The sequence below is a fragment of the Anolis carolinensis genome, chromosome 3 (assembly GCF_035594765.1).
Source record: "Anolis carolinensis isolate JA03-04 chromosome 3, rAnoCar3.1.pri, whole genome shotgun sequence".
In the NCBI taxonomy this organism is placed as follows: domain Eukaryota; kingdom Metazoa; phylum Chordata; class Lepidosauria; order Squamata; family Dactyloidae; genus Anolis; species Anolis carolinensis.
This window is the reverse complement of record NC_085843.1, coordinates 15,203,883-15,225,393: the sequence shown is the minus strand read 5'-3', so window position 1 is coordinate 15,225,393 and position 21,511 is coordinate 15,203,883. Positions and strand designations below refer to the sequence as shown.

General features: G+C 38.4%; 2 protein-coding genes across 2 annotated transcripts in view; one reads left to right on the top strand and one right to left on the bottom strand.

The window, feature by feature from the left end:
• grm5 (glutamate metabotropic receptor 5) overlaps positions 1-21,511 on the top strand; it is a 1,174,932-nt gene that overhangs the window by 703,939 nt on the left and 449,482 nt on the right. The window lies entirely within an intron of this gene.
• tmem135 (transmembrane protein 135) overlaps positions 1-21,511 on the bottom strand; it is a 184,337-nt gene that overhangs the window by 9,331 nt on the left and 153,495 nt on the right. Inside the window, exons 7-12 of the mRNA XM_003219353.3 lie at positions 20,388-20,429; positions 19,290-19,436; positions 14,640-14,709; positions 3,314-3,481; positions 1,445-1,508; positions 932-1,008 (exon numbers count right to left, since the gene is read on the bottom strand). Coding sequence (XP_003219401.1) covers positions 932-1,008; positions 1,445-1,508; positions 3,314-3,481; positions 14,640-14,709; positions 19,290-19,436; positions 20,388-20,429 — 568 coding nt within the window. The remainder of the gene's footprint in view (positions 1-931; positions 1,009-1,444; positions 1,509-3,313; positions 3,482-14,639; positions 14,710-19,289; positions 19,437-20,387; positions 20,430-21,511) is intronic.

Here is a 21,511-nt window from a genome sequence, read left to right as displayed (position 1 = left end):
TGCCATTAATGAGGAACTATGGAAGATTTTTCTTTCCCTACCTCAGGAGAGTGCTTTTTTAAAAGTTCCCAAACCCCAGGACCTCCTCAGAGCCTATAATACACTCTAAAATTGTATTATTGTAGGGAATTTAAAATTTCCCCAAATATTCACATATCATTCCCCTGTGAATCCCGTCACTAGCTACCAGTTTGAGGTGGAACCCATTTCCAGGAGGAGGAGAAAAGAAAGAACTCAAAAGAGAACTCAGTTGTGATTCTTAGAGGGCTACAAAAGTAACTTTATATAAGTTACTTTTTTTTGAAGTATACAAGAACTTTTGGTTTTTGTATTTAGGGCTCTAACTTTAATATTTGCCAATATCTGGCTGCCTGGACAGCATGGTATGAACCATCTAGGAACACGCAAAGGATTATTGTTTGTTCTACTGATGCAAATAGCTCAGTCAAAGCTGCAAGCTTTCAAGACCTGGCTCTGCATCTATGGAACAATGTGTGGATTTCTGTTTGGAGGATCTTACCTATTATGGGTAGGAGTTGAAGATTTCCTTATTTAATTCACTGGATTAAGCTCCTGTTGAGATGGGTAGTGGCTGATGGATGCTATGAATGTTATGTATATTTATGGTGTTATGTTTTATTGATTTTATTTATGTTTGATGTTCTACCTCTTGGTTGTAAGGATGTTATAAACAAACAATGCTATTATGAAATGACAACAAAATCATAATAAAATGTGGTGGTTGCATTTTATTCTCCCCCTATAGAGAACCCTCAAACAAAAATAAAAGACTATACAATCATAGAATTATAGATTCTAGGAATAAATAACACTAGAAATGTTCCTCTATGGCTCAGATGCCAAGAGCATATACACAGAAAAAGGGAGACCACGACAGAGAGAGAGAGGAAATACAAGAGCACTGACTTACCTCCACTAGTTTAGAAGCCAGATACATAGAAATAGTAGTGCTTTTGTAAAACATCATTGACATTCCTGCCAGAGACCCTGCATTAAGAAACAAGTATGTTATTTTCTTTATACTATGTAACATAGAAATATATATCATTATTGTTGAAATAAATGGACAAAATAACAATAGTATTGCCACATATATTTCACAATTATCAAGAACCACGTGTTTCATCCTACTGAGCCCCTGTGAGCTTTATCTGCCTATGTTTTCCAAAATAAAAAGTGACCTGATGGTTATTTCCATTTCTAAGGCTATTTGGATGTAGGGGAGAATATCCTTAAATGGAGATTCATGGCCCCTGGCTTCTGGGAACATACATGGTCATTCTGGTGTTTTTCAGTGCTGGGGAGCCCCAAAAGCCCTTGGCAGGTCACATGCATCCCATGGACCACATACACACACCAACCTGGATTTCAAGCTGATGCATAGAAGATACTAGAGCTGGTCACCTGGGACACGCAAACTGACCTGCAATAAGAGCATGGAGTTCATCATCCAGGTTCCTTACCCAGCGTAAGAAACAGCTCGTACCCTGTATTTTGAAGATAATCACAGCAACATTGTTAGATGACATAGCACAATAATCTAGCCAAAAAGCCCACAATAACATCTTTAAAATTTAATCAAGTAAACAGAGCACTCTGTTATTACTTCAACAATAAAGCCTATTCAGTAGCTACTCAACACCATAATTGATAAAGTAATCTATGCACAATATTCGGAAGTATATTAAAAGGTCATTATTGAGCAGGACAAACCCTTCATCAGATACGTAAGGTCCCTAAAAACAGCAATGACCTTCTCCCTTTTTCCAAGATGTTTAAATGTTGTTTACTGATAACATGTTTTGAGCGATCTTCTTTTTCCCTTGGGTCCACAGCAAAAGGAAGAAGATCACTGTGTGGAGAAGTTTAGGAAATGTACAGGTACAGGAAGGGTGATACTGGGCTTGAAAATACTACATGTAAAAGGTATCTAGAAGTCGTAGTAGACCACAAGTTGAACATGCATCAACAATGTGATATGGTAGCTGAAAAAGCCAACCCAATTCTAGGCTACATCAGTGTATAGATTGAAGGAAGCAATAGTACAACATCATTCTGCTTCGGTCAAGCCTCACATAGAACACTGTTTCTAGTTTTTGGTGCCACAATTCAAGGCACATATTGAGAAGCTGAAATATGTCCAGAGGAGGACAACCAAATTGGTAAAAGGTTTGGAAACACAGCTTTTGAGGAATGTTTTAGAGAATTGGCTATGTTTAACCTGAAGAAGGCTAAAATATGACATGGTAGACATGTTTAAATATTGAAGATGGAGCCAACTTGTTTTCTGATACTCCAGAGTCTAGGATATGGAACAATCTAGACTTCTTTTTCCTGTCAGGAGTGACTTGAGAAACTGCAAGTCACTTTTGGTGTGAGAGAATTGGCCATCTGCAAGGATATTGCCCAGGGGACACTCGGATGTTTTGATGTTTTACCATCCTTGTGGGAGGCTTCTCTCATGTCTCACATGGGAAGCTTGAGCTGACAGAGGGAGCCCATCCGCGCTCTCCCCGGATTCGAACTGGCAACCTTCAGGTCAGCAACCTTCAAGTTTAGCAGTCCTGCCGACACAAGGGTTTAACCCATTGCGCCACCAGGGCTCCGTTAACTTGGTTGTTGCCCCATTTGTTCATTAGCAGGAATTGTGAGTTTGCTATCATGTAACTCCAGTGGGGCGTTTAGCAGAGAAAGCAATAAGCTCCCTGAATGGAAGATTATTTCCTGGAGTGTCATGAAAGAGGGAAACTGAATGAGCGGAGCCTGTGCTACACTAAGTACTATAATAGTAAAGATTTACCTGAATATCATCCCCTTCTGACACCCAGTCTACTGACATATGCTATGTAATACATCCTTCTCTCTGATGACATATTTGCTTGTTCAAATCTTCTTTTAAGTTTCAGTCACATGTTGCAAAACAATACAGTCTTATAAAGGTTAAAGAACTCCTGCTGAGCCATGCAAAGTAAAATCCAATGGATGCTTTGGTGGGAGGGGTATGTACTTGTCTTTTGTGACCAATCCTCAATAAAAAGAGAAAACGTTTTCTTTTAAGTCCCATGTTGTTAAAAAAGCAGTTGATGACACTGATTAGTGCCCACTCCCACCCTTCTTGGAGGCAAACAAACCCCTGATGGTCAAGATGAATGCAAGTGGGAGGTAGTGCTCCTCGGGCCTTGAACAATAAAGATGTTCATTAAGTGGAATTATTGGTTTTGATGCTGCAAAAGAGTAATTGCTAAAATAATTAAATTCCATTTTAAAAAACCCAGCACTTTTAGAAACTTACTTTGTATATACTGACAAATGACCCCAGAAAAGCCCCAAGCTGGAAATTTTCTTTGTTGTAGAAGAGGGAGAGCAGACGGGAAGGTTTTGTAAACAGATGCCGGAATGCTGATGGGATTCGAAGGCAACACTGGATCAAGTAACCAACGCTAAACATCCTAATGAAGCCCTAGAGAAGATATTAAGAACGTGACATTTAGAGAGAGAAGGAAGCAGAGCAAATAAAAGAAAAATAGTAGTGTCAGGGACTCCACAAATAAACCATGCCATAAAACAAAACCTTGGAAAAGTTTGCTTTGCAAACATTCATTAGAACATCTTGGAACTTGAAAGCACATTTTCCATTTAATTTCTCCAACAGCAGGATATACTGGGTTTTTAATTTATGTCTACATTTTTCAAAATGTGTAAAAGATCCCTCCATGATCATTGCATTTTACCAAATTATACAAAAGGAAATCAAAGTCTTGCATAGGGTTCTTCTCCCTGCTTACTCTCACAACAACCTTGGGGAGAAGTGACTGATACAAAAGCATTCACTGACCATTGTGACAAAGTAAGGATCTGAATCTGGGAATCTTCAGTAATAGGATACACAAATAACACACTAAACACCAAATTACACTGGCACTCTCTTGACCAGGGAGATAACTTGTGGTACCACACACACATCCATACTTGACATTCAAATACCTGGATGAGCAAACTTTGTCCTAATTCCAAGATGAGCCCAAAATTTATGGTTTAAATCCAACAGTTAGTCTCGCCTGCCTACAGTAGACTATAGAAGCTTATTTATGTTTACATTTATGTACATTCCACAAACTAAATGGAACTAAAAATTGGAACAGTTTATGTCTCCCTTGAGTGGACCCTCAGACCAAGTATAAATTTCTTTTTAGGACAGGCATAATGGGAGTAAGATGGACACATACTTGTGCTTCAGAGAAATTCTTTGGGTTGGTTTCAGATACACACCAAAAGTGAGAGAGGAAAAGAGATAAGCAAAAGATTATTCTTGTCCATTTTACTTCCTTGGAACCTTTAAAGTATACCTTATATTCCTCCTTTGCTTTTCTTAAATATTTCCCCAGTCAAACGAAATCTGCTCATCAATCTGTCTTTGCTTTAGTTATACAAGCAGTCCCCAAGTTACAAACATCTAACTAATTACAAGCATCTGACTAATTACAAACATTTACAAGCATTAATAGGTACCTGGGGGTGGGTGAAACAACAGGAAGTGAGAGAAATCTACCCTCAGGAAGGAAAATTCACTTCTGGAAAAGTTATCACACAGAAAAAGTGTCTCCACTGAAGCTTTATCACCAGTTCTTGTTTCCACAACAAGCCAGCTTGTTCAAAATCCAGGGACAGAAAGTGAGGTGAAATCCTCTTAAGAGGGGCACAGAGAGCAAAACAAAAACCACAGGGGTGTTAACCCTTTGCCATGTTATTCAAAGCTCTCTCACACATACACATATATTTGACTGGAGTTATACTGAAAACCCTTGAAGAAACTGGGGGAGGCGATAGCCGACAGGGAGCACTGGCGTGGACTGGTCCATGTGGTCATGAAGAGTCAGAGACGACTGAGTGAATGAACACACACACTGAAAACATGTACCTGTTCCAACTTACAAACAAATTCAATTTAAGAACAAACCTACCGAACCTATCTTGTTTCTTATTTGGGGACTGTCTGTACTTGGATCTTTTAGAGAGTAGATTGGCTCCATGTGAAAAGTTTAAGAACATTCATTTCATTTAAACACAAAGGTACAAATAATCTTATTTTTTTCCTCCTTTTAACAATTCTCATGGTTTAATTATGCTCAGTTGCAGCACAGAAATAAACCAATCTGGTGGGAAAAAATTTATGCCTCACACTTAAACATCTGGAAGAATTGCCGAGGGAAATACTGCAAGTAATGGTCTTCTTGAAATTATGAGGACTAGGGAGCTATATCCCAGCTCCCCTGCCTGTTCAATCCCTGGGTTCTTTCAGCAACCACTTTGCAATGTGTCTGGTGTAGCAAGTGCTAAAGCAAAAGAGGAGCTGCATGCTGAATTGTTAAGAGGATTCTAGCCAGTTCTAGACAGGAATGATTTGTCTCCATTTGCAGCCCACTCCAGCTTCAGCTAAGTTAGTACAACATAAATAATAAAAATACAGAGGTCTGTGAATAAGATCAGGGGACCACATATATTCAAGTTTCTCCAATTAGCCATCCTCATATTGCCAGGAATCGTGCAGGACTGTTGGGAAAATGTGAGCCATCTCTTATTTGTTTGTTTTTTTCATCAGGGCTACTGGCCCAACCCAATATGCTGCCTGGAATGGTGCTCTGCCCATGCAAAATACAGGTAAGGGTTTTGGGCACACAATGCTGCAAAATCCTTCAAACACCTTTTCACATCTTTAGCTAATTAAATAGCCTTTGGTTTGCTCTGTTTTACTGACACGCTAAATCTCCTGCTGAAAGCAGCTGCCTCACTCTGCTAATGGTGAGGCCAGCTCTGGTCTGCAGCACCTGGGATTCAGAAGAATAGCCACTATGAACACAACATGGCAATGGCTTAGACATGCACTGTGAATTTGTAACATCTTCCTTAAAGGTCCATTTAAGCTACTGATGATCAGAAAATTATGTAGCAGAGAATGTACTGAGTGAGTAGGGTATCAAGAATAAAGAAGCACTTCATTTGGGTTTTTTCCAATATCCACATGACAAGTTCATTTTGATATGTGAAAATCCAAATGCCATATATTAACAAGAACTTCATTCAGAGTTCCTATGAACATTCCTATTTACATGAGAGAGAATACAGTGTGCATTTGGTATTCATTGGGGATTGGTTCCAGTATTCTCCATGGATACCAAAATCCAAGAATGCAAATGTCCATTATGTACAATGGCATAACAAAATGGCAAAATCCAAGCTTTCCTCTTATAATTAAAAAATACTAATTTTCATGCAGAATCTGTGGATACAGAGGGCTGGCTGTAAAACGTCACAGGTAATCTCTATATCTAGTTTAACTGTGATGACGATGGGAGATGCTACTGTTGTGTGCCTTCAAGCTGATTTATGGTGATTCTAAGATGATCCTATCACAAGTTTTCCTAGGTTAAGAGTGTATGACTTGTTTACGTTCACCCAGTAGGTTTTTATGGCTGAGCAGAGATTTGAACCTTGTTCTCCAGAAGGTCAAGATGGCCATCTGGGTTGCACTGATCATGCCAACCGATTTGCAGAACAGTTTCTTCTGTTTTATCTGAAGTCATTGTCCACTTTACCTATTTTTTCACTGCCTCCACACACAAACATTCCACCTTCCTCAAACTGTTTGCTCAATAGAACCTCCAGTTCTCCACTTTTTATCATGTATGATGTCTACCACTGAGAAAGCCTCTTCTAAATCCAACTAATAATGAGTTTAAGGAATTATAGAATCATAGGACTTGGAAGGGCCCATAAGGGTGATCTAGTATAACCTCCTACCATGCAAAAATATACAACTGAAGTACACCTAAATATCATCTAAACTTTCATTTAAAGACTTCTAAAGAAGGACAGTTCACCTCTTCCTTTAGGAAGTCTAATCAACTGTCAAACAATTATTTTGCATAATTCCAGAAGGAAACTGTCAAATCTGAAGATAGAAGCAGATTTTTAAACCACTCCTTTTACTTGGAGCAGAGAAGGGGAGTAAACATGACACATTTTATCAGAAATAAGACAGCAGTGAGTCAAACCACATATTAAGGAGAGGCAAAACAACTCCAAGATTATTTATCTTAGGTAATTTTCCATCTAAACCCAAAATACAGATTGTAAAAACCACACTTTCAATAAATTAATACTTTAGTAGTTTTCCCTATTCCAACCTTTGAAATTTACTGGAAGACCTTGAGGTGATCTGGAATAGGGAGCACATCTAATTCCCCTGTAATCAAGGTGAGGATTAGTGTACAATTAGCAGCTTATGGTCTGGAAATTTTAAGTAGCCTTTATTGAATCTGTCATTCTCTGGCTAATATTCATTTTACTTTTATATTTATAACCCCTTTTAAAATCTATAATATATGGAATGGTTGCAAGCAGAAACTGGTTGTCTTCTACATTTTCAAAAGTCCTTTTTAGTCTTTAGATTTAAAACACTGATTTGTTAAATAAAACTGACATAAATAAACAAAATAATATAGGATCATTCCAGCAAGGTAAAGGTAAAGGTTTTCCCCTGACAATCTAGTCTATCATTAACAATAACAGTAATATTGTTATTTATTTATTTTTATTAAAATGGTGAGATATTGGATTCCCTCTCAGAAGAAGACTAAAGGGTTGTTATGGTTCATGCCACTTTGTCTAGTACAAAAGGTGGAAAAACCAGACAAAATCAATCTGCAAGAAGGTATGATGATGGGAAGACAAGCTGTTTAGTTGGAAGGGAAAGTATGACAAATACTGTTGGCAGCTATCCATTCCAGAGTTGGGGGTGGGGAGGACCTTTCATAAAGAAAATTTCAAAACCATGTACTGTAGGCTCTTTCTTTTTTTTCTTTTTTCTTTTTTCTTTTAAAAAAGCTCTTGCTTATTTTGTCTAGAGGGAAAGCTCAACAATTCTAAGTCATTTTTAAGATGTCTTAAGCACTAGACCAGAGCTTTCCGAACTGTGTGTTGTGACATGTCAGTATGTCTGCCGCAGAGTGTAAGTGTATCACGCAAAGAAAAATCTTGGAAATCTATGTTATGATTGTAGAAAAGATAACAATGAAAGGTTTTTATGAGATATTTTATGTCCTCATACATTTTTATTACAATTTATATATGTGTCCATATCTCTTATAAGAGGTTGAATTAACCTCTGGTTTGCTGGTAAAAGTGGTTTTCTATGGCGCAGCGGGTTAAACCACTGAGCTCCTGAACTTGCTGACCAAAAGTTGGGCAGTTCGAATCCGGGAAGCAGGATGAGCTCCCATGGTTAGCCCCAGCTTCTGCCAACCTAGCAGTTCAAAAACATGCAAATGTGAGTAAATCAATAGGTACTGCTCTGGCAAGAAGTTAATAGCGCTCCGTGCAGTCATGACAGCCACATGTTCTTGGAGGTGTCTACAGACAATGCTGGCTCTTCAGCTTAGAAATGGAGATGAGCACCAACCCCAAGTCGGACACGACTAGACTTAATGTCAAGGGGAAACCTTTTCCTTTACCTTGCTGGTAAAACTAAATGACTGTGTCACGAAATGATGGATGTCTAAAAAGTGTGTCACCAACATGAAATGTTTGAAAAGCTCTGGGCTAGACAGAAAAATAATTAATGTATATTCAAAAAAATATCCAGATCAATGGCTATTTTTTTAATGTATTGCCAAGGTACCAAAGGTGGGCATACTAGTTGAGCAGATTATACACTATAAGGTCATTTTCATTCAAGAAAAAACTGTTCGCATTTTGAAACTAGTTAAGGATTTGAAATGATACTTCTGGGTGGCATGGCTAATAATTGTAGAACTATGTAGAATATTTGGAAGTACAAGGGCTTTAAGATGTACTATAAATGGTGGGTCTAGCACTCAGATATTAGAAGATACACATCGTTATTCTAGAGACTTTTTGTGCAATTCCCAATTTCAAGACCCAGATTTAGGCTAGCATCAGTGTTAAGTATAAAACTTGAAGGACAATTTGAGGATGAGATGGTCCTACAGCCTGCTCCCTGTTCCTCAAGCAATTTGCAAGATTTAAGACTGTACCAGAACCCAAAAGTGTTGATGGAATCTAGTGGAAAATGATTTGGAGTGCTTTGCTGTGTCACAGACAGAAAATAAACTATTTACTTTCCAGTTAATGTGGAAACTTTAATCCTGTGCAACCATCCAAATTGTTAGCCTGCTTACTTATGTACAAAAAGATGGATGTCTGATCACAACAATTACTAAACATTTGGCACAAATTGCTATCAAGAATCCAGAGTCAAGTTGTCCTGCTACTTCCACATTGTCAGTAAAGGAGAGTAGGTGTATATACAGAGGATAAGATTATGTATAGCTACTGCTACAACATGCCTCCAAATGAAAGTTACTTGAGAACAAGAACAGTAGAAGGCTATTGCTTTCACATTCTGCTAGTGGGCTTCCACAGGCATGTGTCTGTTCACACTGGAAAACGGAATAATGAACTATTTAGACCTCTAGCCAGATTGACTGGACCCTTCTTATGTTCTTATGAGGGCGGTTCCTTTCTATTTTGAATATATCATTTAAAAAATCTTGATATTTATTTATAGTGCTGATTCCTGTCTGAATATCATTTTACGACATTTACTATGAGAATCTGGGATACAATTAAACAGTCTAATGTGCACTGATAGCTATGACAGCAACCATGCCATGAAATATGCATGGACAGTGAAATTCAAACCAAGATTATTCAAGGGAAATAATTTGTCTTATGTCAGGCTTAAACAAAATCCAGTGTAGAGAGTTAGGTGGCTTGAGAAAATTCTTGAGTCAATGTACAGCACAACAGTTTATCCTACTGATCATTCTCTCCAGTAGCCTAAATTTTTCAGGGTTTAATTAAAACACAGAGATCATCAAATAATTAATGCTAACCCTGCTTAGGTTCCAACATCAGATAGGAATTGGTGCCTTTGAGTATTCAGGCAATGCTATCCTGATACAGGTTGAACATATCTGAAATGCTTGAGACCAGAAGTGCTTCGGATTTTTAGATTTTGGGATACATGTATTTGCACATATGTGCAAATACATGTATCCCAAAATCTAAAAATTGTCGTGGAGATGTCGTGGAGATGAGACTCAATTTATATTTTATAGAAACCTTATATGCATAACCTGAAGGTTATTTTATGCAATATTATTAATAATTGTGTGCTTGGAACAAAGATTATGTACATCAAACCATCAGAAAGCAAAGGTGGCCACTATCTCAGACACCTTTGTAGGCAATTTCAGATTCTGGAGTATTCGAGAATCTCATACAAGCGATGTTCAACTTCTTTTTCATTTTGGTTATCCTTTAGGTTTTTCTATGTATTAAGTAATGTGCCGAAACATCTACTTATACTCCCATCACTACTTGCATAGGTGCTTAAAGTGGCTATATCTGAGCGGGTCATGCTGCTATCCAGCTGAGGCAGCTTTACTGTAAGCAGTTAAAACATGGCACTTAGAGAAAGTAGGATCAGCCAGTTCTCAACAAAAAGGATACTGTGTCAAAATAATCAGACAAGTGAACTGCACCTTTTCTTTCACATGCTGTTTTTCCCTCTCACTTGCTGTGGAAAAGCCAAAACAATTAACTGTGAAATTCTGGATGGGAAAAATATCATGGTCAATAAAACAGCAAACATTTTCTCAAAATGATGCCCTGCTCGGTAGACGTTCAACTTTTAAAACGTAAAACCAGAAATCGCTGGACTCCCACCAAAGGAAACGTAAGCAGGTGCTCCCACCTGTGCCTGTCTCATTCCAGCCAAAACAGTCTCCCCACAGAGTTAATTCTTCCAAAGGAAAGAAACCACACACCAAACGTATTCTGGGGGAGGATAATTTATATCAGTAGACCTGGCTGGGTTGTGCCTCCTTCATGCAACAACTGCAGACTTTCTCCCATTACCCTTAAAATACATTTGCAGGCTGAGTCCAAAAAATCCACCTCGATGTGCCAAAGAGGCACAGCTGTATGGGTGCTGTTGCTGCTCAAGCTGCCGAGGACAGCACATTCCGGGTACTTGAGTTTGGGGAACGGCTGCAAGGAGGATCTGTTACACAGTTCTGGGCGTAATTCAATTAGACAAGATTCTCAGAGCCTCACTTTTCACTCTCTTTAGAAACTGACCACAGACACTCACTGGCTGCCTCTTTAAACTGGCAAGACAATGGTGGTTCCAAGGAATAGTTCAACTTGTTGAAGCAGATACTCTGAAACACCTTGAAACGGGTGCTGAAGTATTGGCCCACAAAAACAAAACAAAATTAGAACTCCAAATCTAAGTCCAATTATAATTCCACAATAGTGTGCAAGTCTCTGAGTTCTCCAGAAAGCTTCAGCAGGGTTAGTGAGCAAAAAAGGAAAATAAAATCAGGGGAGAAGAACAGAAGTATGAAAAGTGGAATACATGCTTAAGCTCATTAAGCATCAAGATGGAAAGGCAGGCTGCTTAAAAAACGAGATCCCATCCCCTGAAACTGGGCTGGGAAGGTGTGGGTTTCCATTTCTGAAAGAAATTGAGGAGCTGCGATGTGTACTATTTACTGTGGGGGGTTTCTGGGCTAGAAACACTCTATTCACCATATTGATTGCCCTGTGGCTTAAACAAGCTGCTTAATTATGGGACTTGCTTCTCCTCCTCTCTCTCTTTCTCCCAACCACTCAGCTGGAAAAAGAACTTGGCATTAACAACATTACAGTCAAGCTGTCCTATACTAGAGACAGGTAATCTTCTAGTACAGTGGTTCTCAACCTGTGGGTCCCCAGGTGTTTTGACCTACAACTCCCAGAAATCCCAGCAATTACTAGCTGTTACGATTTCTGAGAGTTGAAGAACCACTGTTCTTGTAACTTGCATGGCATGTGCTGCTCCTTGAACTTATTGTTGATGCTCTCTAATAAGAACTACCTTGCTGGATTAAAAGTCCAAAATTATTTCAGATCCCTCCAAAATCCAAAAGTATTGTTTTTTGTCCCTAGTACTGGGTATTTTGTGGTATTGTGAGATGGCTTAGTTATTATAGCTTTTCACTTCTGATGGGACCATTAAAAAACCCTTGTAGGATTGGAGACATTTAAAGAAGTATGTATTTAAGACAACATGCGTCTTGAACTAGGGATACTGGCACCTATAATTAAGAACCATATTTATTCAAGTATAATGCACCACTGGATGTAATATGCATCTCAGTTTTGAAGGTGTGCATTACAAAAAAAAATGCTTTTGAATGTAATGCAAAGTGGTGGTGACCATGAAAAGGCTTGTAGGAAACCACTTCACTCTATCAGACTTGGTGAGAAGCTGGTGATGGCCATGCAAAGGCTAGCTGGAAGCCATACCCTTCTGTGCCTTTTCATGGCCACCATCAGCTTCCCACCAGCCTTTTCACAGCCAAGGCTACCTCTCCTTCCTCTGTCCCCAGCTGAGAGCTCTTGCTCCACAGTGCAGATGGGTTTAGATGTGTGATTCTAATGCACAATTGAATCTACTGCGGTTCAATGTTAACCAAAAACAGTGAGTGTTAAACTCAAGAGAATATGTGTATTTCTATTGTATACAATATCAAAATGTCTGCTGACATGGATTAACTTCACATGCGCATTCTAACCTCAGGGCAACAGCTATTAAACATGTCCTTTTTAAAAGCATGTCACAAAAATGCAGTAAGTCACGTTGGTATCTAAATAAAGTGGAGACTGAAGAGAAATAAACGAATTGTGACTATATTTATTTAATATAGTCATTTGGTCTCCCTAGAATCTAGGGAATTCTAGATATTACTGCACAAACATTAAAGATGAATTGCTGTAAGTTTTCCAGGCTGTATGGTCATATTCCAGAAGCATGTTCCAGATGGCCATACAGCCCAGAAAACTCACAGCACCCCACCCAGTGATTCCAGCTATGAAAGCCTTCAACAACACATTAAGATGAGTGTTATAACACACACAGAACTGACACCTATTGCAATAGACACCTTGTACATGCATATACATATAGTGTTCCCTCACTTATCGCGGGGGTTACGTTCCAGGACCATCCGCAATAAGTGAAAATCCGCGAAGTACGGACATGTGATGAGTCATGGGCCATGTAGTCCCATTCCTGGCACTGTAGTGCCAGATGAAGAGGAAAACTTGGGTTTTTCACCGTCTCAGTCAGATTTGGAACTTTCCCAGCCAGATTTGGGAACCTTGCACCTGCAAGAGATTTGTCTTCCAGAAGTCTGTCAAACAAGCCCTGAGCCCAAATCTCCTGTGTTTTCTCGCCACGAGTTTTGTAAACAACAGAGGGGAGTTCAAGCAGCGTCTCGCAGGAGTGCTAGGATAGCTGCTAAGTATTCAGCTGATTAAGCCTGCTTTCCATGGGAAACTTTAAGGAGTCATGCAGCTGGACTCAGAGATTAGCTTTCGTTTCTGGTTCCCCAGAGAACTGCTCTTTGGTGGGAAAACTAGACCCTATTTAGGTGTTTTGCCCACAAAGGGTTCTTGCGGAGTCAATTCGTCAGCTACGGGAGTAAGTTGTGTGTGGACAGCGCGCTCCTGTTTCCAAGCCTTCGTTCCCGTTTTCAGCCTTGTTTACCTTCACGGATCTTGCCTTGTTTCCTAGGACTTAGCCTTGTTTTTCCAGGACTCAGCCTTGCCTTGTTTCCCGGATTTTGCCAAGTAATTCCACGGATCTTGTCCTTGCTTCTCGTTCCTTGCTGCCTTGTACCAAGCCTTGTTTTAAGTTACTCCATAGCCTCGCTCAAGTTTCATGGACTAAGGACCTTGTCATCTCCCCTCACTTTGCCTGGCAAAGTGAGTGTTTCGGTTATTGGATTACAACTTTGGACCTTAATATTTCATATTGGACATTGTTTTATTGGACATTGTTTCTTTGGACTAATTTTGACCTTTCCTGAAAGGTCTAATTCTGGACTATTTTCTACACTTGTTTTTATTAACTTTATATACTCCTTCAATAAAGATATTAGATAGATTTTGGCCTCTGTGTATGGTTATTGGTGCTCTGCAGCCTGGGTCTTGACAGGACACTATATTTATTCTATGTGTGGAGGAGAGCAAACCATAGACCACTTACTACAATGCAGTCTGTACTTTATTTTAGCAGTTACAATATACAGTATAACGACAGAAAAGAAGAATGGAAGCCAAATAACCTTTTTTTATTTCCAACCCTTCCCTACCATCCCCCCTCTCCCTTTATTTCTCCTTTTCCCCCCTTCCAAAACCCTTTGACACCGCAAAAACCCGCAAAACAGCGAAAATACTGTGATAAAAGTGTACATTAATATTAATTGAAAACCCGCGAAACAGCGAGGGAGCGAAAAGTGAACCGCGAAGTAGCAAGGGAATACTGTACACAAATTGAATATTAGATAGTATAAAGAATTGTGTGTTAACTTTCCTCAGAGTGTAACATACTCATGAATGTGCACCACACATAAGGCCCCAGATAGGTAAGTTATTCTTGTAACATTCTTGTAGCTTCTAAAACACTTTTCAATACACATTATAGCACAATTGTTCTGTACCAAAATGACTAATTGATTGTTTATTGTTAATGTTTTGCTACTCACTTTGATGCAATATGAGATACAGTTATCTTCATAATGTTTACAACATCTGTGCCTCGGCCCATGTTTGCATCTGAAAAATAAAACAAAACTGCTTCAGTTTTAACAGCAGGTAATTGCTTTGTGCACACCAGTGAAGCAAATGTACCATGCATACGGTTTTCTCTTGCTACTCCATTTACCGTTTTTAGCATTATCATGCTTCTTTACAACTCTCTCAAAATGTTTAAAAAAATAAATACTTTCATAAAAATGCAAATAAAGCCAAGAGATTTATCCTAGAAGAGTTAGTGTAATATAGCTAACAGACTGAGCTGCAAAGCAGACAAAATGTTCAGTTCTTATCTCTGCTATGAACTTAATATTCCAGAGAGTGACACTATTCATTACATTAACCCTAACCATTCATCTTCCCATGTGAGTCTTGTTTTTCTAAAGATAAGAACTACATCTTGTTCATGTTATTTGTTCTGGGAAACGGAAATTCACCACTGACTACCACACCACCCTTGGTAGGTCTTCCATCCAAGTACTGACCAAATGTTGCCTTGCATAACTTTGAAATCAGACAAGTTTGGGTGTATTCATTGGGAGACCTACCAAGGAGGTCCAAACAGCTGGACTTCTGAGGTACCACTGGTCTAATGATGCATCTACATTGTAGAATTACTTCAGTTTGATACCACTTTAAACTTCCATGGGTCAATGCTATGGAATCATGGGAGATATAGTTTTGAAGGTCAATAGGTCTGCCAAAGAATGCTGGTGCCCCACTAAATGACAAATCCCAGGATTCCATAGCCCCTAAACCATGGAAGTTAAAGTGACTTCAAACTGCAGTAATTCTACAGTGTGGATGCATTCTAAGGCAGCTTTCTATCTTCCTATGTCTGTGCTATCCTTTTGGAGGTACTGAATGGATGCAAAAAGAAAACATGACGACAGAGGAAGAAACACTCAGTTGGAGCAGATGAACTGGGTAGTAACAGCAATCACCGCAGTAGCTCCTCTTCCTCTAATAAATTCAATGATTTGGTACAAGTGGGGAAAAATGAGAAGTGGCTTTGGAAAACAAAGGAAGCTATCATTTTACAATACTCTCCCTTTGACATCATAGCCCTGTTCACAGACAATAAAGTCCCAGCAGTGGGAAAGGAGTAAGTTATACTTCACAGAAACACTTAATCCTTGCTTCATTTCTGCCTTGGGGAGTGATGGACTCTTCTTTGGAAGTCTTTAAACAGAGGCTGGATGGCCAGCTCTTATGGGTACTTTAGCTATTAAGAGGTTGGACTAGATGGTCCTAGCAGTCCCTTCTATCTCTATGATTCTATTTCTACAATTTCTTTTCAAGAAAATGTCAGCTATTGAACAACATGAGCTCTACAATGCAACCTGAGGTGTGGCAGGCGCTGAAGCATGGCATGCTGATTTAAGGGCTACAAAAAGCAGGCAGAAATCTCTTTGGCTAATTGTATGTTCTTCCTGCTAAGTTTAATAGAAAGCCTATATAGCCCACCAAAATTTGAACTCTTCACAACTCATAAGACTTCACTTTTTATGAACATTTCAACTGTTCAAATATTACTGTCATGAAGACTTCAGATGGCCTCATGGTGGACAAAGAATTTGAAAAAGATAAATACTTTTAGTAAGGCTGTCCAGTTGCTAGACATATCAAGTGGAATTAACTGTAAATCAATTTGATCCTGGTTCTAGAAATTAGATTTTCTTGTAGTCAAATATTTGAGGTCTGGGCACAAAATAACATTACTCAATCTTTATATTGTGCCAAATATTTTTTGGAAGCTTTGAATTATGCGCTGCAAAAGCATATCAGTCATAAATCATCCATGAGGTCAGTTTGTGTAGCAAAAACTGTAATGAGGATGTGATCAAGTTACAGACATTTAGACTTAGTTATATCTGAAAGGAAACATATGGGATGGAAACTTGATAGAGGATTAGGATTAAGAACTCAATGGTTTTTCAGGCATATGCGAGTGGGACGTTAGAAATACCAAAGGAAGTTTGTTCCTCTTATTTGTTGATTATTCAAGCCTTTTCAAGAAAGCCCTGTGGGGAGCGGATTCATTGCTGAGGCTACTGACTAGGTACTGCTAATTTTGTCTGTTCTTTGGTTGAATCAGAATGTAATCTTGTTTGTTTGATGCCCTTCCTAACACTGGGATCTTTGGCAGTGCAAAACAGGTATGGCAAGAATACAATTAATCATTTGAAACCCAGGTTAAAGGTAAAGGTTTTCCCCTGATGTTAAGTCCAGTCGTGACCGACTCTGGGGGTTGGTGCTCATCTCCATTTCTAAGCTGAAGAGCCGGCGTTGTCCGTAGACACCTCCAAGGTCATGTGGCCGGCATGACTGCATGGAGCGCCGTTACCTTCCCGCCAGAGCGGTAGCTATTAATCTACTCACATTTGCATGTTTTCGAACTGCTAGGTTGGCAGGAGCTGGGGCTAACAGCGGGTGCTCATTCCGCTCCCGGGATTTGAACCTGGCACCTTTTGGTCCGCATGTTCAGCAGCTCAGCGCTTTAACGCACTGTGCCACCAGGGGCCCCTTTGAAACCCAATTACATGTATTATTTTTAATAAAAATTCTACTAAATAATAAGAATTTGAAGACTATTGAAAAGCACATCAGATAAATACAAGAAGCACAGGTCCTCCTTATTAAATGAGATTTCCTGCTTCTTGGCAGGGGGTTGGACTGGATGGCCCATGAGGTCTCTTCCAACTCTATTATTCTATGAAAAGCACTTTCCTCAGTAACTAGTTTGCTGTCCAAAGCCTGTCAACCAGAACAAAAAGGTATTTGCCTTCTAGTGGAAATACAAGAATAAGGGTGCCAAATTAACCTAAAATAATACCTCTCTATGAATCTCTAGGTCATCCAGCACGAAAATGTAGTCAACTTCTAGAGGTCAACTACAAGAGTTGCACTGGAGGACCCAAGAGAACATTTTAATCCAATTCTACAACTGGGAACAACTACCAAGAAGGCTAGCTCTTGTGTCCTTACCAAACAAGTCCAAGAGAAGTGATATAACATGTGAGGAGATGTGGTTCATAGGGCTTTATAGTTCATAAATGGCAGATTTATTTGTGTCTAGTTATGAACTCATAGCCAATGAAGATGTCATTATGTTCTACCTATGTAGCCAAAGCATTCTGGATCCACTCAGGATCCCAAAGACTTTCCAAAGGTAATCTATGAACAATGTGTTCCTTTCATTCAAATGAGATGTAACCTCCTCAACCTGTACTAAAACAGCCATATATAAGAACAAGCTATTCAGACGGAAACTTATGAAAATTGACCTCTTGGCCTCTGTTATTCCTTGAAGGAAGAACATGGAAAGCAGCTTCTTGTAGTCTTGATATCAGGTATTAGACTGGTCTGAAGAAGTGATACAGGAGGCCACACTAGACACATCAGACTTTTGATTCTCATTAAAAGTAACTTGCCATTGCAGTATTCTGTCATGTGTCTAGACTGACTTCTGCTTCAGGAACCCATCTGCCTACTAATAGGCTCGATTACTTCTGTTATAACTCTCTATTCCATTTCCTGATTCTGAATTCAAGGAAATTCTTCAAGTTCAGCAATGTCTGATGTCAATAATAAACTGGATTGACTGCGTTCAAATTAAAGATTAATACAGAAGAGACAGGAGTTGCCCAGTCAGTCCATAGGTTGAACAGGTAATAGAGGTTCAACTTTTGGTTGAGGTTATACTCCACTTGAAGAATCAAGTTCATACTTTAGCTATGCTCCTGGTTTTGGCCATGAATCTAGATGCCAGGCTTCAGAAGTGCCCTGGAGAATGTTTACATAGCTAATGTCAGGGGTGCCAACTTACACGTTACTAGAAATGCTTGTTTGCCTGTAGAGAAAGTTTATTTATTTAAAAAATTCATGGGCTTCTCTCCAAACATTCAGAGTTTTAAAACACCACAATAATAATTTTTTAAAAAACTCTTCAAACAATAATAAAAAAGATCTCAAACAGTAACACAGTAATAGTATTTTTATAGTATGAACTCCTGGATACTATTGCAGAAAAAGCAACAAATGGCTCGTTTGAATGTGCTTTTTCTTATGTGCAATGTTTCTGAATGCACCATTTCCTTTCTTCCTTTTTTCTCTGGTTGACATAAAAGGATTAATATGAAATAGAATTTCATTACAACTACCATCAGTCCTCCACATTTGCTGGAGTTAGAGACACAGGATTCTTGTGAAAGTGGGAAAATGACAAATTAAAAACCACTAATTTTTTAACCTGAGAGAACACCTTTATAGGAATCTCTTGGTCCCCCAGTACAGCTCTATGGTTAACTTCTCAAAATGGGGCATGAAATTGTGTTGGAGAATCAAGGAATTCTTAGAGAACATTATAATCAAACTTGCAAAAGTCAAACTTGCTAACTGTTCAACTATAGATGGCAAATCTGCAATTTAGTATTTTTTTTCTTTTTCTTCTTTTGTGTTATAATAGTACATAAATAATAGTTATAAATGTACTATGGATATTTTCCTTTTGGACTGTATACAAACAAACATATTCAATAAATAAACAGATGAAAATAAGTAAGACTAAAAGGTCCTAACAAAATAGAATTTACACTCACACTTTGTCTACAAATTTCTTTGTTACTGCAATTATGTTCATTCGCTGTATTATTTCTTCATGGTGTTTTCTTTTTCTCTCTCTTCTTAGAAATGCTGTTTCTGGTGCAAATGAATGTGTGGGTATTTCTTCTTTTCCTACAATGAACCTGGAAGGAATAATAACAATAATGTAATAACTTTATTCTTATATCCCACCACCATTTCCCCGAAGAGACTCAGGACAACTTACACATGGCACAAAAGTGCCTAAAACAGAGCATAAAATAAACACAATATAAAATGCAATTTAATAAGACAATAAACATATAAAACAACAATTTAAAACTCAATTAAAACAGTGTTCATCTGGCGGTAGGCAACTGTAAACATGACCAGGCTGTAAACAATGGGCAAGGGAATGGGATAAGTACAAGGTGCAAATTGCAAAGGTGCAAAGCAAAATATTTAACAACTAATTCATTATGTCTTTCATTTTATATAATATAGTGCAGCTGCTTTTTGTTATGCAATACAATGCAATCTCTAAGGTGAGGAAAATTAGGGATATTATAAGAGTATCCAAGCAATTTCATACTTGTGCTATTCTGAAATTTTGTGGCATTCTTAATAGTAGAAAATGCTATTCGTCACTGCAGGTGTCAATGTCTCACAAATAAATGGAAGAATTGGAAATAACTGTAAATGTTTATGTACAAAAATCAAGTGCTTTCTGTCCCTGTGAAGGGTCATATTAATTTCACATTATCAACATAATTTCATAATGCAGTAGACAAGAGAAAAAGACAACTTTCTTAAGTATAATAATGTAAATGTAAGTACTTTTAAAAGTGGAATTTTCTCATCTAGATATAAGAGAAATGAGATTCCAAATCAGGATGGAGTACCATATATTATAGTAATAAATCTTGGATAAAGGAGCAAAATGTATTGTTGAGAGGAGCAAAAGGCTGTGAGTCATGATTTTGGAAGAGACCTTAATATTTGTTTCTTGTGTATCATTTGATATATTTTCAATTCCTGTCCTTGATGGTTACACAGCATTTCACTCAATTTGGGCTGTTCAGTTGGATTATAATGAGATGATCCTTGTCACTTACTTCAGTGCTGAGAATGTAAAACCTTTCAAGCCGTCCTTGCATCTGAAAAACAAACCAGACATTTGGGGTGTTGTTAATATAGTGGCATCCAAATTCAAAGAGCACTCCCACAACAGAGGCAACATACAACACTGGAGCTTTGCCATTCTTTTTCTCTCTTTTATTAAAAAAAACAGTAATTTGGTTGGGAATCAGAGCCAAAACATCTATGCAAGCCATTATCTGGTTACTGTTTGTCTTTGCCTCTTTTATGGGAACATGGATAACACAAACTGAACTACGCAAAAATTCCTTCCAGATGATAGAAAAGGAGCTGAAGCAAGTTTTAAATAGAAGGAATGCCTGGAGCCTTATGATGGAAAGTGCTGCTTTCGGTTTCTCACTATGAAACTTGCCCTCAAAAAATCTACTATTCTGCCAGCAGATGTCCCTAATCGGCAATAATTGAAAAGGCCATTTGTGCCAAAAAGAAACCAAAAACAAGTAAATTTGCTACTTAGAGGGGCATCTGACAGAACTAGCTGTAGTCAAACACTAAAACAGCTCATAGAACATTTTATACTTTTAGTATACTTGAGTATACTTTTATACTCCAATCCAAGAAATTGGGTTGACTTATCCATGGGTCAATGTAAGAACAGTATTCTTATATATAAAAAAGATCAATTCCCTTTTCTGAACAGAGGAGCCAAAGGCAAGAGCTTATTTAGTCCATCCTAGGAGTACCTAAAATAAGCATTGATCCCCTCTACTCTCTCTGCCCTGGTACTACTTTTATCCTCAAGTACGTGTTATTTTATGAATTGTGAGACAACTTTCCTCTATAAATTACATAGAGGTAGCACACTTTGTAAGGGACACAGTATACAGCATTTTGGTGGTAACCAAAGTGTAGCACAACCGAATTTCAAAAATAATTTACTGGTGCAACAAGTTGTGGCTTCTAGTTACTTTCACCATTTTCTTTTAGGGGCATTTTTATAGGTCTTTTGGCAGGAAATCAAAAAGTAATTTTCCAAAGTCTGTATACAAAAGCATGGTTTTTACTGAGTGTATAAACTTTTTGGTGGTGGAAGTGACAACAAGCAATCTGTAAATGCAGCTGTACGCACAATGCCTTCATT